General features: G+C 41.1%; 1 protein-coding gene across 9 annotated transcripts in view; it reads left to right on the forward strand.

The window, feature by feature from the left end:
- Klf12 (KLF transcription factor 12) overlaps positions 1 to 16,430 on the forward strand; it is a 650,091-nt gene that overhangs the window by 601,494 nt on the left and 32,167 nt on the right. For all 9 annotated transcript variants that reach the window (XM_052732584.1, XM_052732587.1, XM_052732582.1 and 6 more), the window contains one exon: positions 13,850 to 14,007. In XM_052732584.1, coding sequence (XP_052588544.1) covers positions 13,850 to 14,007 — 158 coding nt within the window. The remainder of the gene's footprint in view (positions 1 to 13,849; positions 14,008 to 16,430) is intronic.

Raw genomic sequence — 16,430 nt, forward strand, 5'->3', positions numbered from 1 at the left:
TGATGCTTGATATAGACACCTGCTTTCCTGTGTTGGACTCACAGGAAATAACTGTTTTATTGAGTCAGTGGCATTAAACTGAAAAATACTTATAAGTAACTAGTATTTTACTCCGCTCTTACTGGTTATCTTAGCATGAAAAGGTCAAGTTAAAAAATTAACAGGGCATAAAACATTAATCATTGGTAAACATGGTACTTATTGTTTTCATCTTACTATAGAGAAGATTTTCATCCTTTCTGTTGGAAAGATGTGATGTAGGAAAAGAGATGTGGGCTAGAGCTAATAGACTCATTGGCCAAGCACTTAGCAATTCCAAGCATCTCATTCTACTGATTTCTCAGTTATGAGACTGCCAATAAGAATTATCTACCCTGCCAATCTTTACGCAATTTTTATGATAGACTTCTAAGTGTATATGTATATAGGCCATTATTACATTGCCCGAGTGTTTCACAGTGTACACTGAGTGCAGTGTAAACAGCTCAGTACATGTTAAAAGTTAAACAATATCTAACAATACTCTAAGCCCGACAACTATGGATGGTCTTTTAGCAATAATGGGGGAGAATTTAATTAAGAAAGGTAATAATAGAGACATCATTTGAAACTTAAAAAATGCTTGCATGTGCCTTCTTCTTAGCTGAGTAGCCAGGTCTGTGCATTTGGTAGGCAGTGTGACACCAAAACTTGAATAAAAGGAGATGTTCTGGGTGAGGAGAGGCATGTCAGAAACAACAACTCTGTAGAAATGGGTAATTACAGGATGTATTTAAAAACAACAGATAAATATTCACAAATAAATGCAACCAACCTAGTAAGAAATGAGTCAAGATATGAATAAAATGTGGAAATAATGCTCAAAGGAGACCAGAATACTTCCCAACTTATCCTATGAGGGCAACATTGCCTGAGTACCAAAATGAAAGACATCACAATAAACCATGCCAATATATGTTATGGCTACAAACTCAAAAACTTGCCACAAAACCCTAGTAAACTGATCCAACAGCATGTAGAGAATTGTATACCATAATGAGTGGGATTAAGTGAGAGCCGGAAGTGAGGCTCTTTTAAGATGAAAACTAGCACGACACACATTAGTAGAAAGAATGACAAAAATTCATGATTGTATCTGTGTATGCAGGAAGGCATTTGATAAAATCTAATATCCTTTCATGATAAAAAAAAAAAAAAACACTTGTCACAGTGAGAATCCAAGGGAATGTCGCCATCCCCATGAGGACCAGCTATGAAAGACTCACATCTAACGGCCAGGATGACAGGATAAAAGATCACATAGATGAAAGACTGCAAAGATCAAGACAAAGATGTCCCTTTCACAGCCTTCATGCAACAGTCTAGCCAAGGGCAATTAAAAAACAAATAATAAATCCAGATTACCTCTATTCACAACTGACATGAGATATTATACATAGAAAATCCTAAAGGGTTTTCCAGAAAACTATTAGGGCTAACAAGTAGGTTCAGTAAAGTAGAAGAACACACCAGACCATGCACCAGATCATGTATACCCTAACAATGGGCCCTCTGAAAATGAAATTAAGGAAATAGCTCTATCTACAATAACATGGAATAGAAGAAAGCACCTAGCAGTAAATTTAACAAATCAAGTGTAAGTTGAACATTAAAAACACAAAACATCACTTAAAACATCTACTTTAATGGAGGGTGGGGGTGAGGATGGTTCAGCTGGCAAGGATGCTTGGTTATGAGCCTGACGACCAGTATTAGATGCCGGAAGTCCACATGGTGGAAGAAGAGAAACAAGTCTCTGGCCTCCACCCTTACCATGACAGGTGTATACCCACACAAACAAACAAATAAATGTAAAAATGAGCTTGTAGAAAGAGAGTCCCATGTTCATGAATGAAAATTTTAATGTGAGATGGCAATACTCTAGAAATTGGTCGGCAGGGCTGGAGAGATGGCTCGGTGCTTAAGGGAATTGGCTGCTCATCAGAGGCTTAAGGTTCTTGTTCACTCACCAGTACCCACATGGTGGCTCACTACCATCACTAACTCTGGTTTCAGGGGATCTGTTGCCCTCTTCTGGCCTCTATGGACACTAGGCACATACAGTCATCCATACAAACAAAACATCCTTACACAGAAAGTAAGTAACAAAACAAATTGGCTTGCAGATTTAATGCATTTACCATCCAGATTGCAGCCATTTTCTCTTCTGTAGAAATTAGTAAACTCCTATATTTTATATGGAAAGGGGGAATAAATTTAGAAGTTGATATCTCGTCTTTCAAAATTTATCTCAAAACTGTAAAATTAAAACAGTTTGATGCCGGGCGGTGGTGGCGCACGCCTTTAATCCCAGCACTCGGGAGGCAGAGCCAGGCGGATCTCTGTGAGTTCGAGGCCAGCCTGGTCTCCAAAGCGAGTTCCAGGAAAGGCGCAAAGCTACACAGAGAAACCCTGTCTCGAAAAAAACCAAAAAAAAAAAAAAAAAAAAAACAGTTTGATACGGGGATAGTTACACATATACGTATCAGTGTAATACACGAAAATTATAAGAATAAATCTTGACATTTATGATCAGTTGATTTCCACAAGAGTCCAATCAATGAAGAAAGAGTAATATTGTCCACAGAAATGCTGGGACAGGATATCTACATGCAACAGAATATATTGGATTTCTTTCCTGTCACTTTGGTTGTGAGACTAGCCTTTAACAGCTGAGCCATCTCTCCAGCCTGGATTCCTTTCTTTCTTACGCCGATTATCTTATGCCATTTATAAACTCAAAATGGATTACAGATTTAAATGCAAGAACTGAAGCTGCAAGGCTTTTCAGAGAACGCTTAAGGAATCTTTCAGATGCTGGGCTAGTCAGAGCCATCTTAAATACCATGCCCAACATATACACCACTACAGAAATAATGGGTTGGACTTTCTTACAATACTGGAGATGTCACACTGCAGCCGCTGTGAACCACAGTCATCAGTTCCTTATATATTAAGTAGAGCCTTAGCAGATGGCATAGAAGTCCTGCTCTCAGGAATGCAATCAAGGGATCTGAAAACATTTTGATATAAAAACCTGTACAGTGTTCACACATGTCAAATAGCAGAAGCACCCATCAGCTAAGGCGTGTGTGTGTGTGTGTGTGTGTGTGTGTGTGTGTGTGTGTGTGTGTGTACATACTGACTTTCAAAAGAAAGGGAGTTTTGGTACTTGCTGAAGCTGGACTAGAGATGGGGCTCAGTGGTAGAACAATTCTCTGTTGTCCTAGTATATACAAGGCTCTGTGTTACATCCCCAGCACTGAAAACTAAAATATAGGTGAACTCAGAAAACCATGCCAAATGAAAGAAACATAAAAAGCCATGTAATGTTATTCTGTTTGTGTTCAATGTCAAGAAGAGACAAACTCAGAGACAGAAAATGGGTTTGCTGGATAAGGACCCTAATGAGTGTGGGGTTTTCCTTGGAGGTGATGGCAATGTGTTGGAACCAAATTGATAGTACAGTGTTGTGAATGTACTTAGTGATACTTCAGAGTGCCTTTTATGGCTTGGAAATTATGTCTTGTCAATGTTCCCATAATAAAAACAGGGAGGAGAGCACAAGTTTTGGAAATGCAGAGCACATACTGGACATTGGGTCAATGCTACGTCGCTCTTAATTAATCTTCATTACAGCCTATGCAATAGTCACTATTAAATATGAATTTGAAATGTGGGGACCTGAACCCCAGAAATGAAGTATTAAAGACAGCATAGCTAATACATTATGAGCCTTGTGTCATACCTTTGTGTTCAAACTACACGTCCTGGGCAGTTTCTTTCATGAAAATCAAGATTCTTGTTTTCTTTCAAGGTAATAAAAGCAGCTTATTGGTCAGGAAATATTAGAGGTCCACAAGTTAAACTTCAGAATCCCTATGGTTTTTTTTTTTCACTTCACTACATGTTTTTGCCCCTCGATTTTAAACAGTATCTTATTTTTGTTTTGTTTTTTACTTTGTCTGTTAATAAATCAACTATTTGGAGTAGGATTTCATGATGTAAACAGTTAAAAATCGTTACCTAAAAGGCTGGAGACGTGGCTCAGCAGGTTTGCAGATGCTCACCACCCCCATCAGTAGACTCACAACAGCCTACAACTCTAGTTCCGGAGAATCTACTTCCTTCTTCTGGCCTCTGTGGCCAGCCACATGCATGTAAGCACACACACACACACACACACACACACACACACACACACACACACACACACACACACCACGAAACAAAAACTAAATCCTTAATAGAAACTAACTACAAAAATTAAAACCTCAAAATAGGGTAATCAGAATGAAAAGTAAACAGAATCCCTGGTCTGTTTTGCCTGAGTTTTCCAGCAACCAAAGGAAAAAAAAAATGCACATTGTGAGACTCAAAGTTGTATCTGATGAAAAAAGAATAAAAGTTTTATCAAACAGCTTTTTCTTGATACTAAGTAGGGTCTTAGTTATGAATGGGTCCAGAAGGTGGGTCTCTGACTTCAAGTCTGCCACCACTTAGCAGTATGCCCTTGGAATAGTGATAAATCTTGAAAAGCCTCAGTTTCTTTATCTTCGAAATGTCTTCCAAGTATGAAATTAGGTCATAATACTGTATCATCCTAGTGCAGTACCATTAATTTGACATATTATTTGAAGGTTAAAGTTTTCATGAAAGGAAAAAAGAGCAGATAAAAATATCCTTCCCTGTCTGATTTGAACAGTTTTGTTTTTCCCCGAAATTCAAATATATGACAATTTTGGGGTAGGAACGAGGTACGTGTGGCACACTACAGTTATCCCAGTGACAAAAAAACTCCTGTGGAAAATTCCTGAGGAGTCCTGCTTGATCTTGTTATTTATGTAGCCCCACAGGAGCTATAAAAGCTTTTCAATAATATGTGTAAGCTAAGTATGAGGGAGTTAGCTGCCGCCACAGTGTCAGTACTCATTAACAGAATAAATCTCCAGTGGGACACAGGCCTGGTTAACGACCAGCACAAAATAGATGGAAGCTTGTTTTGATGGGCATGTCAAAAGTTTTATTTGATTATTGTGTTAAAGTATCTTCATTGGAACTGCCTATTGGAAAGATCCTATGTCTGTTTCATTATTTAAAACATGGAATCTCATTCTATCCTGTCTTCACCTGGGATACATACACAGACCTGTGTTACTAGTGAAACTGCCTTCTAAGAAAACCCTTCTAATGTGGAAAAATGAGCCACTCACTGTACAATTCTGTCTGAGAGCAAGCAGTGTTCTGATGATGTCACAGGTCTCAGGGTGATCCCCAGACTCCTTCCTGCCTCCTTTTCCTCTTCAATCTTTCAAATATCTGTTGATAATAGAGAGATATGTATGAGATTACGTCTTCATGCTTGAACAGCTTAAAAACTAAACTGTTGTCTTTAGTCAAGTAACTCTCTCTCTCTCTCTCTCTCTCTCTCTCTCTCTCTCTCTCTCTCTCTCTCTCTCTCTCTCTTTATCTCTTAGATTTAATTTTTTAATGATGGGGTGGGAATAAGGACATGTGCCCTCAGAGACCAGAAGAGAAGATCAAATAGCTAGAGTTAACACATGGTTCTGAACTGCCCAATGTAGGTGCTGGGAACTGAAATCCAGTCCTCAGCAAGTACGCATTCTTAATCCCTGAGCCATCACCATAAACTCAAGAGAATTAATTCTCTAAACCATCATGATTTTAGAAGATCTCAAAACCAGGTATGTTCAAAACCCATGTGGATAAGAAAGATGTAAGGGCCTACTCTTCTGTTGGTCTGTACTTTAGTTGTAGAATCCTTGTCTAGTACCCAGAGGCCCTGGATTGAATCCCAACAATAAACAAATAAGGCTGAATAAATAAGGTAGCAGGAGACAGTAGGATGTAGGCCACAGTGAGTAGGGTAGGGCTTGCCTTAAAGGTATTTGGATTAAAATAATTACCTGTAATCCTACCTTGACCTAGAAGGTTTGTTTTGTTTCATTTCTTTTCTTTTCTTGTAAGTTCTCATGATCCACCAAGTTACAACTCCTGGCATAAAACTTCTATGCTTTCTGAAGAATCTCTGTAGGAAAGTTCTGGATATTTAAGCAGATTATGTGTCTCCCACGCTGTGGGTGTGTCCTGCATGCTTCAGAAGTTCATATTAGTAGAGAGCAGATGTTTCACCCAGTATTATGAAGTGATTTGGTGGGTAGAGTCTTTGCAGTGCATGAAGTGTTTTCACAGAAGCTGATAGTTGAACAGATCCTTCCTTCCTTTTGTTGTTCAGAAACAATCCTTTCAATGGCTAGTCTAATTGAATCATAAAGGTTTGGTAATAGGAACAAATACAATAACCATATCTGGTACCATTATCGATTCAGTTTTTTAAAACATTTTTGTTATCTTTACACCTTTTTTCTTAATACAGCTTCATCTTACTTTGCAAAAAAAAAAACAAAAAAAGAAGTGTCTAAAGCAGAGAGCTCAGCCTATGGTAGTTTTTAGTACCTGAATGGTCTAGAAATACAATGTGGGAAAGCCCTTCATGGCAGCTGTTACAGTGAAGTCAATAATGGTACCCTGTGAATCTTCTCCCAGTTCCTCAGCCTCTCAAGAAACTCACTTCTTTTTTTTTTTTTTTTTTTTTTTTTTTTTTTGGTTTTTCGAGACAGGGTTTCTCTGCGTAGCTTTGCGCCTTTCCTGGGACTCACTTGGTAGCCCAGGCTGGCCTTGAACTCACAGAGATCCGCCTGGCTCTGCCTCCCGAGTGCTGGGATTAAAGGTGTGCACCACCACCGCCCAGCAAGAAACTCACTTCTAAAGCCATTATCTTCTTGTCAACTTTGTAAGAGATTCTGTTTTTTGAATTAAAACAATAGTTAGAAATACATTTAAGGCATATTCTGTTCATCTGAAAAAGTGCCAAGTTTAGTTTGCATTCATGAGACTGGGCTTTCTGATGAGTTAGACCAGGTAGTATTCTCAATGTATATACATTCTGGGAGAATATTAAATTCAGATTCTAACACGAAGTGGGGTAATTGCTGAGTCATAGCTACTAGAAATAGTGACAACTTCGAATCTGAAAGTTTGGATCTGTTAGGGAACTACATGCGGCAAGGAGGGTGCTTTGTGCCACTGGATGTGCTGTGCTGGGGGCAGGGGCAGCTACTGGGGTAGGGGCTGGATCTAAATCACACCTTTTCCTGGTTAACAGCCCAGGAAAGAAACATCTGTAGCGGCCTGCTGGCTAAGAGAAAGCCAGGGATCCTGGTGTGTGTGTGTGTGTGTGTGTGTGTGTGTGTGTGTGTGTGTGTGTGTGTGTGCTGTCTACTGTGTAAATTCTGGTTAACTTGAAGCCTTGTCTTGCTCAGCTGTGACTTTAGTAATGCTTTACCAAGATGGTGGTTTAATTCACTGACTTGGAATTTGTTCTCTTATGGATTGTAATTTTGACTTTCTGTGGTACTCAACGTCTTATTCAATATAGTTGGGGGAAAATGTACTTTTGAAAACACATGTCTGGTTTCCTTAAGGCAACTTTATTGTTTGCTTCAGTCCACCTCAGCTTTCCTCTGGCTGCTGTTGTAAAGGAACAGCAGTGATGGGAGGGACTTGGCTCGTCACCGGTCCTCCTTGATCCGTGCCACTGTGGACCTCTGCCTTTAGAAAACATGTCTCTGGGAATGAATGGACACTTCACAGCTACTTTTAAAGAGGATTTCCTGGGGTCAGTGAGACGACTCTGTGGGCAAAGGCTCTTGCTGCCCTGCCCAATGACCTGCATTTGATTCCTAGAACCCACATAGTTGAAGGAAAGAATCAGCTCCCTCAAATTGTCCTCTAATCTCCACAAGTATACCATAGGATGCACCCCCAAATATAGTCAACCAATAAAAAAATTAAAGTGTTTAATTAGGTAGAATAATAGCAACCTAACCATATACCTCTCTAGTAGTGCTTACAAAACAGTCTGCCTTCTAATTCTCAACTGAACGGTGTATTCTTTTGGAGCAAGCAACATTCAGAAATGCTCCTGTGTGCTGTTGCTTCACATAACTGGATCTGAGTAGAAATTAATGTGGTTAATATGATTCTCTTGCTTTAGTGATCTGTCATGCTAGTTTGTGATGTCCACTGCATCCTACCCTGAAGTGTAAGTAATAGCCAACATCGAGCCCTAGAGCCAGCCTCTGGGGTCCACAATGTGACATGCGCTCTGACTTTGTTTGGCTTCACTTCTGGATGCCTCAGTTTCTTCCTGTGCAAAATTGGATACTACTGGTGTGAACTTCAGACGGCTCTGAGACTTATGGAGCAGAACCTGACACACACTAAGCCTTCTGTAAATAGACACTGTTATTGGTGTTCTCAGCAATGCTACTGAGTGTGCATGCGTGTGTGTGTGTGTGTGTGTGTGTGTGTGTGTGTGTGTGTGTGTGTGTTTGCAGAAATACTGTCAATTACAGTGTTTTCTCCTCCTACTTTTTATGTTTAATGTGTGTGTCTTCTTCTAGCCCAGAAAGGATGTCCTGGCCTTTTATTCCTTTTCTCTTTCTCTCCTTTCTTTCTGCCTTTCTTTCTTTTCTTCCTTTCTTTTTCTTTCTTTCTTCCTTCCTTCCTTCCTTCCTCCCTTCCTTCCTTTCTTTCTTTCTTTCTTCTTTTTTTCTCCTTTAGGAACTCCAATTTCAGTGGAGGGCATCTCATCACACTGAGGTCACTCATGACAAATGGCCTTTTATTACCTGCTGATTACAGTTAACTCTGATTTTTCTTCATGGCAGCCATGCAGTACTTTCGGTTTAAATGGAGCTGTTTCTGAATGTGACTTTCCTGGCCTCCCTGGATTTAATTCTAATTTAACTTGCCACTCCAAGCAGCATTGTGCTGCTGCTGAAGCCATGACACGCTCGTTTGTTCTCTCAGGATCCAAAATTACCACATGGCACTTGGAAGCCCCTCAGGCATGCATCAACTGCTCTAAGTGGGCTAGCCTTCCGGGAAATGGAGGGGGAGTGAAATTACTGCTTTTGAACACACGCACACACACACACACACACACACACATACACACACACACACACACACACACACACACATATATATACACACATAATTATTTATTGTTGTTGTTGATGGTGGTGGAGGTTGTTTGTGTGCATGTGTGTATATGTGTGTGTGTGTGTGTGTATGTGTGTGTGCATGTGCACGTGTGTATGATGGGGGGGAGTGTGCATATGCCATACCATACACGGGGAGGTCAGAGGACCACTTTGTGGAATTGTCTCTCCATTTTTAAGTGTGCTTCAGGTATTGAACTCAGATCTCTAGGATTGCTCAACAACTGTCCTTACCCACTGAGCCACCTGGCCAGCTGCAGTCACTGCTCTTGATGTATTTAGTACTGAATTTGCAAATACAGTCCCAGCAGCCTTATCTCAGCCATTTTGAACCTACGAAGATGATCACTAAATATAATTGAAATAATCCTATATCTGCAATGCCGTCATAGCTTGCACATTCACATTCTTTGGAACAAGTGCAACTTGAAGCACCAAGTCAGCTTGGCTCCTCAGTGCAGTCTAACGGGGGGAGGGGACATTGCTCTGAAAGCATGGGACATGAAGGGTAGAGCAGAAACCGAGAGGCTACTGACATCCCTTCTGCTACAGGCACCCATGCTGATGGGAAGCCCCAGAGTGAGATCCTGTGGGGCAGCGCTCTGGGATCAGGGTCGCCCTTGTACCCCTTCCTATTTACCTGGATGCCTGCAGGAGAGGATCTGTTTTTCATCAGCAGCCTCCAACACACATATCACAGTGAACGTGCGGTGAGTTAGGACGTCATGCTCCTGAACTGCTGCCAGAACAGTGATGTTTCTATACATGTGTTTGTCAATGGTTAACCCTGAATCTCCGATATCCAGTCCCACTTAAAATATGAAGCTTCAGGAAGGAGGCAGAGGAGTGAGGACTGGGCGTCTGTTATCTGAAGTCACAGCAATCACACAATCAAATGAGGATTAATTATTCAACCCAAAATTATATGTGAAATGAAGCAGGAACACCTTCCTTATGATTCGTTTCTTAAATGCTCACGAGATCCTAGGCTGTATTAATGTAAAATTACTCAGTACCAGTACCTTGATAACACAGTACTGAACTTGGTCATGGACTAACTCAGCCAAACCCTGTCCACATTGTAGTCCACCTGCAGTGCCTGCTAAGGGTGGATTACACCCTGGCTTCCAGACAGTGGCAGTCCCGCATAGCCCTGGGATGCCCTAGCTTCCTTCGGCATTCTTAAAGGTCTTCTGCGTGCTGGGTCCTCTCTGACCATGGCCCTACTAGCTTCCTGCAAAGAGACCAAGTAACGCCCGCCCGAAGGGTCAGCTTAAAGGGCGTGTGGTCTCAATCTGCTGACAGAGCCTGTACTCTTGAAAACAGGGAAACAGGGACAAAGAGAGGCCACTGAGTGCCCTCAGAACCAGCCTGACTGCATTCCACTGCTCATTCACGCACCTTTAAAAAGCATTTCACACTTTATTGTTGTTGTACCGATTCCTTGACATGGCTCTTCTTCATAACATTTAAAAAATAGTGTACTTCAGAAAGAGGAAAACCAAACACTAAGCGCTGAGCGTGAAGGCCGTCCACTTACTTCCTCGTCGTGAAGGAGTTTGCTCCCCCTCCTCAGCCTCTGCTTGTCTTCTGTGCCTGCCACACAGTTAACTGGCAGATGGATTGTATCACAACAGTGTTTCACCATTCAGTAGCTGGTCTGGTTTCAGATTTATTTTTATTTCTCATGGTATACACAAATTCCTAGCAAGATAACTGGCTAAAGTCAACCACAGGCAAAAGCTGTGTGGTTGAGTTTGTGTGAGGTGACATTAATAATCTATATGTCCTATATGTTAATGTGTAGGAAATACTGTACAAAACAGTATACTTGTTATAGACCTTAAATTTTAACTTAATGGAAACAAATGCTATCATTGTCTTGATTTGTGAAAGATGTTAAACATCACACAACACAGTAAGAGACTTTCTTTCATAAGGCTCTTAGTGCCAAAATCTGTATTTATTTTCATGGCTACATGTTCAAGAAATGAATTGTGTTTATCGTATCAGGGCACACACAGTCTTTCTTGTGCACAGGAATCATACTCTGTGCTGGAATCACTCTGAGGACTGACTAAAGCTATTCTTTCATGTTGTTTTGACTCTTTTCACAATAGACTTCTGTCCCAGCAACTGAATCAATGACGTGGAAAACCACAAATCCACGTTGATTGATAATGAAGGCTTTAGAAAGTGGCTTACCCAAGCATAGCCTGTGTTCGTTCACTCTCGTGCAGATCTCAAATTAAACTGGTTGAGGCTCAACAAACAGCACTTATATTTGATCTTAACTACTCTGAACCTTCGGCTGCCTGATCTACTATTTGTAGACTAGAAAAGATACTTTGAAAAAAAGTAAACAGGAATATGCTAGAAGGAAATGTTGGAAACCAGTTGGCTGGAGTAATGGAATATTGTGGTATCAGAAACAGTCCTTGTTTGTCACTTAAGAGATGAGGTTTTAAAATGCAGGGATGCATGCTTGTTGAACCACTACTATAATCCATAATTGAGAAGTCAGCAGACTATGACATGTGGGCAATTACACTAATTTATAAAGAAAACTTCATTGAAACTGTGCTCCTTTGTTACCATATGGTCTATAGCTGCTTTCATGATAGAATTTTAGAGTTTATTAATTACAGCATAAGACTTTATGGACCTTAACTTTTAAATAAAGTAGTTACTACCTAATCCTTTGCAAAAAAAGCCAACCAATCCTTCCTCAAAATTGAAATAGGCATCGCAAAAACTGCAATTATTTTATGTGCCTCTAATAAAGGAAACAATGCCAGCTAACCTATAACTATCCACCAGTTTCAAGAAGCAGGTTCACTTTAGAAGTTTCAAATATGGAAAAATACATATGAGAATTGAAAAGCTATGGTAGATAACATCTCACTTAAATGATCAACAGTACGTGTGTCCACTTGGATTAGGCTCAAATGCTTATGTTTAAAAGGTGGGGGGTTAAGGGTAGAGATAGAAGAGTTGAAAAATGACATCACTGGCATTACTTAGGAGGTCTTAAAAGCCCACAGTCATATATCGTAAATTTCTATGGTTGCAGATATATACGAACAGTGATCTATTTAAGTATACGTGACACAAAAGTAGGTATGAAATTGTGAAGGGAAACAGAGGGCGCTTAGACGCAGGAGGAGGTTTAGACACAAAGGAGAAGGTGGGTACAGGAGAGACGAACTCATCACACGGTGTATAGCTGTGTGCAAGGGGATCAATGTAGCGCAGTGCCGTGGACGATGATTACAAAACAGCAAAACGTTTTAATCAGAAAGATCTAAAGAAAACGGACAGTGGCTTTTCTCTGAGAAGAGGGCAAAGGATCAAGGCAAAGGGGCCTCTTTATCTGTAGTGTTCAGCTCCTAAAAGAGCTGATTTGCTAATGAAAACTTTTTTGCATTTATCTTCTGTGGGGGGGATGTCTGTGTTGGGGTGTGCATACCTGTGCCATGGCATGATCGTGAAGCCAGAAGGAAAACACACACGAGCAGCTTCTCTCCTAACTGGGGCTGTCAGGCATGGTAGGAAACGCTTTTGCCTGCCAAGCCGCCTCACTGCCTTAATTTCTCTCCAAAACTAATTTTAATTTTGATTTTTAAATGCATGTAGAAGAACTAGTCATAAACACATTAAGGCATCTCAAAACAAAAACATCAAAGTGGGAAAACCTGAAAAGGGGGGGGGGCACGGGGGAGACAGAATGTCAGTAATGGTAAATGTGTCTTGTAAAAACAGACGATTGTTTCTTCAGCCTATTTCATTATAATTTCAGAGAACTTCATGGGTTGCTAATAAAAAGATGAGTCATGTTCTTTCTGTCTCAATCAAAAGAGATTAAGGTTTGAAAAAGGTACATGTAAATGAATTACCTGACATTACAAACTAATCCTGTTTTTCTACTGGGCATTAAAACGAAACAACACGCAAGTCTGGGCCAAACTTCGTAGTTGAGGTCTTTTTTTTCTCATAATAGTAGTACAGCTAATCTTTAAAGACAATGCGCTTTATTCCTCACCTCAGAGAAAAACCACCAAGTAATACGAAAGTTAAATATCAAGTGCTTTTCTCTGCACAGAAACTGCTTGTCGTGAGTCACCATGTTGATGCACTGATGCCATTTTTTTCACCCTGACCTTGGTTGTTTTGAAATGCGCACTGTGGTTTCGCAGAGCTGTATAACGCCGCATGCAGTTCAGATGCCCCTCTTATTAAATATGTTCCTATTGATGTTGTCTAGAGCAGAGCTTCCTAAAACATTCTCAAGAAAGACTAGATATTCAAAGCTGGGCTGTTAACGTAGCCCCAGTAAGGGAGATTTGCGTCCTTGTTTGGGTTTGTTGCATTTGATTGGCTTGGTGGGTTTGGATTTTCAGAAACTGGATTTATTCCATGGCCGAGGCTGACCTCCGCCTCTAACTCCTCCTGCCTCAGCCTCTCACATGCTGAGATCACACGCCTGCATCGCTGTGCCTAGTGTGCTGCTGTGAGCATTGCCTTTCTCTCCCTGGAGCTCTTTACCCAAGAAGAGCCCTGCTGCTTTCTTTAGCTATTGAGACACATGCAGGAGCTGAGAGCAGGGTGTATGGTCATGGAGACCATGAGGCTGCAGAGTTCAAGACCACATTCTCAGCCTGCTAAGGGTCCAGCTGAAGGGCTGTGCTTCTCACCGTGTAACGACTCTCTTTCTCTTTCAGTTCAATCTCACCATTTAGTATTGAGAGCACAAGACGCCAGAGACGATCAGAATCCCCGGACTCCAGGAAGCGGCGCATCCACAGATGTGACTTTGAAGGATGCAACAAAGTATACACAAAAAGTTCTCACCTGAAGGCACACCGGAGAACACACACAGGTACAGCTCCCATGGGCTTCTCAGTGGGGGTCAGGGGGAGTGAGAAATGATGACAGCTCACCCAGTCATTTGTCTATGACTGGCATATTTAGAATTTAGTTCATTCCTTCTGTCTTGCATACATGTTTTAAATGCTGTGAACAGAATAAGCTAATCATCTTTCTGATAATCAACTTAGCTACCTAATAATTATGTAATTTATTGAGTTTAAAAATATTCACAGGGCACCTCCAACAGTAAGCTGAACAAAATTCTTCTTCCCTTCCTTCAAGTAAACATCTAACCTACCACCATCATTAGGTCACCTGTGTTCTGTTTTCAATACTCTTCCTTGTAAGCATCAGAGAAATAAACTCAAAATTTGTATGCACAAAGCAATGAAATATTTTTAAAACCAGTTCCATAAATCCAGTTTGATTCTCCCTAGTAGGAGGGAATTTTCAATACTAGCCGAGAAAAGAAATTGATACAAGTAATTCACAAGTTTGCAACAATTCAACTATCCATCCTTCTGTTCACCTCTGCTCCACCCATTTAGAAAGCCCTGCTTGTCATTATTAGCCACTGCCCGCAATGTCTTTTTCTGTGCTGTGTAACCGTTAGCTGGCAGCTCCTGAGTTCCTTCTGAATCCCCTTAATGGCAGCTATTGGCAAGAAACGGAGGACAAGAGGAGCAGCCACTGTCTCTCTGCCTTCCCTAGACAAGTGACTGGTGACTAGAGTCAGTGACACACAAAGAAACAGATGAAACAGGGAAACAGCCATGGGCTTTGCTGCTGACACAGGCCACAGTCAAGCAAGTCCTGTCCAGTGCCTACCGTTGACACAGACCAGACTCCAGCATCATTCTCTCATGGGACACTTCAAATGTCATAGATTCCTGTGTGCCTTTGTAAAAGTGCTCTCCATCTTATCAAAATAACCACACAAGGCAATCGCTCCCCAGATTATGTAGTAAAATCATTTAAACTGGCCTTCTTTGATTTTTTCTTTAGCCCATGCTACTACATCAGTTTGCAAAGACGTGGACCAGAAGCACTAATCAGGCCTGCTATCTGCAGGGGCTGAAAATGGGTGCAACATGCTATAAGTTCATGAGTTTAATCAGAGTCACCCCACTAATGTGCCCATGAGCACATCTTGTCATGCTGATTGTTATTGAGGCTCACTGGGTTTACAACTGAGTAAAACTGTTGATGACCCACCCTGCACAGCACCTTCCAGTACTGTGACAGCTAGCCAACAGGAAGTAAGTTTCCTGGTCAGTAACAACTTGTCTTCTCCATACCGTGTGACCAAAGTATGTGATGACTTTAGCAATGGGGTCTTACTATCAATTATTGGTGGGTAACCAAGAACAATGGCAAAAGCTTGTATTGTTTTGGTGGCCTCTGGGACACCCATGATCAACTCGAGAAATATCCCTCCCGTACCTGGCGCTGGACTCCATATTTGGCAGCCTGTGACTTCAGAGAGAAGTAGCATCTCATGTGGAGGGCAAGTTCAATTAAACAGGAGGCAACTAAGGAAAATGGCAATTGCCTGTACTGCTTTACGGGTCTTTTGGATGCTTCTGACCAATACCCATTGCCTGGTCCCTTAGTTTTTGGTTTCTGATTGCCTCTTCCGTGCTTCCCCTCTGCTCCCAATCCCTTGCTACCTTCCTCCTTAACTCTCTGCTCCTCCCTGTCCTTTGGTTGTGAACTTCCTCATGAGAAGCTTTTACCTGTTTCTCAGGCACTACTTCCAGTTTTGTGATTTGTTTATTTAGTTCCTGCAGTTCTGGGAATTGAACCCACAGCATTGCACACACTACCAAGAGATGGACCACTGAGTTCCATCCTCAGCCCGCTGGACAATTTTTAAATCACCTGCTCCATCATTAAGCCAAAGAAATGAGCATAAAGACATGAAAGTCCACAAGTATCTTCTATTAGCAAACAATAAACACAAATAATAGCAGAAAGTGTCATTGGGCCATGTCACTGATTGTTATGGGGCAATTTCTACATGCACATACATAAATTGTCTTCAGTGAATCATCACATCTGTTGAGCTGTTCCCATTCTCCTTGAGCTTTCTGGAATATATATTAGCCTCATTTTCACACAGACTCCTTATTCAGTGGGACACAGTGAAAGAGGGGAGGGTTTTTAATCACATACGATTAAAGGCCTTACTTCCCCAGCACTATTGGACTTCATCTTACAGGTTTTAACATACACTAAGCGAGTAGAAGAGATGTCATTTATTCCCTACAATTCAAAGCAACATAAACCTTGAATGCTGAAGCTGGATTAATGAGCTTGACTTATTAAAAAGATGACCTCATAGACTTTGAAGGTCACAGTGGCCTTAGACGTAACAGCACAGAGTATGTTTTCTAATTAGAGGGAACCCTTGCCTGTCACCTCTCACAGGAG

The sequence above is a fragment of the Peromyscus californicus genome, unplaced genomic scaffold, assembly GCF_007827085.1.
Source record: "Peromyscus californicus insignis strain IS unplaced genomic scaffold, ASM782708v3 Scaffold_12__1_contigs__length_115047231, whole genome shotgun sequence".
In the NCBI taxonomy this organism is placed as follows: domain Eukaryota; kingdom Metazoa; phylum Chordata; class Mammalia; order Rodentia; family Cricetidae; genus Peromyscus; species Peromyscus californicus.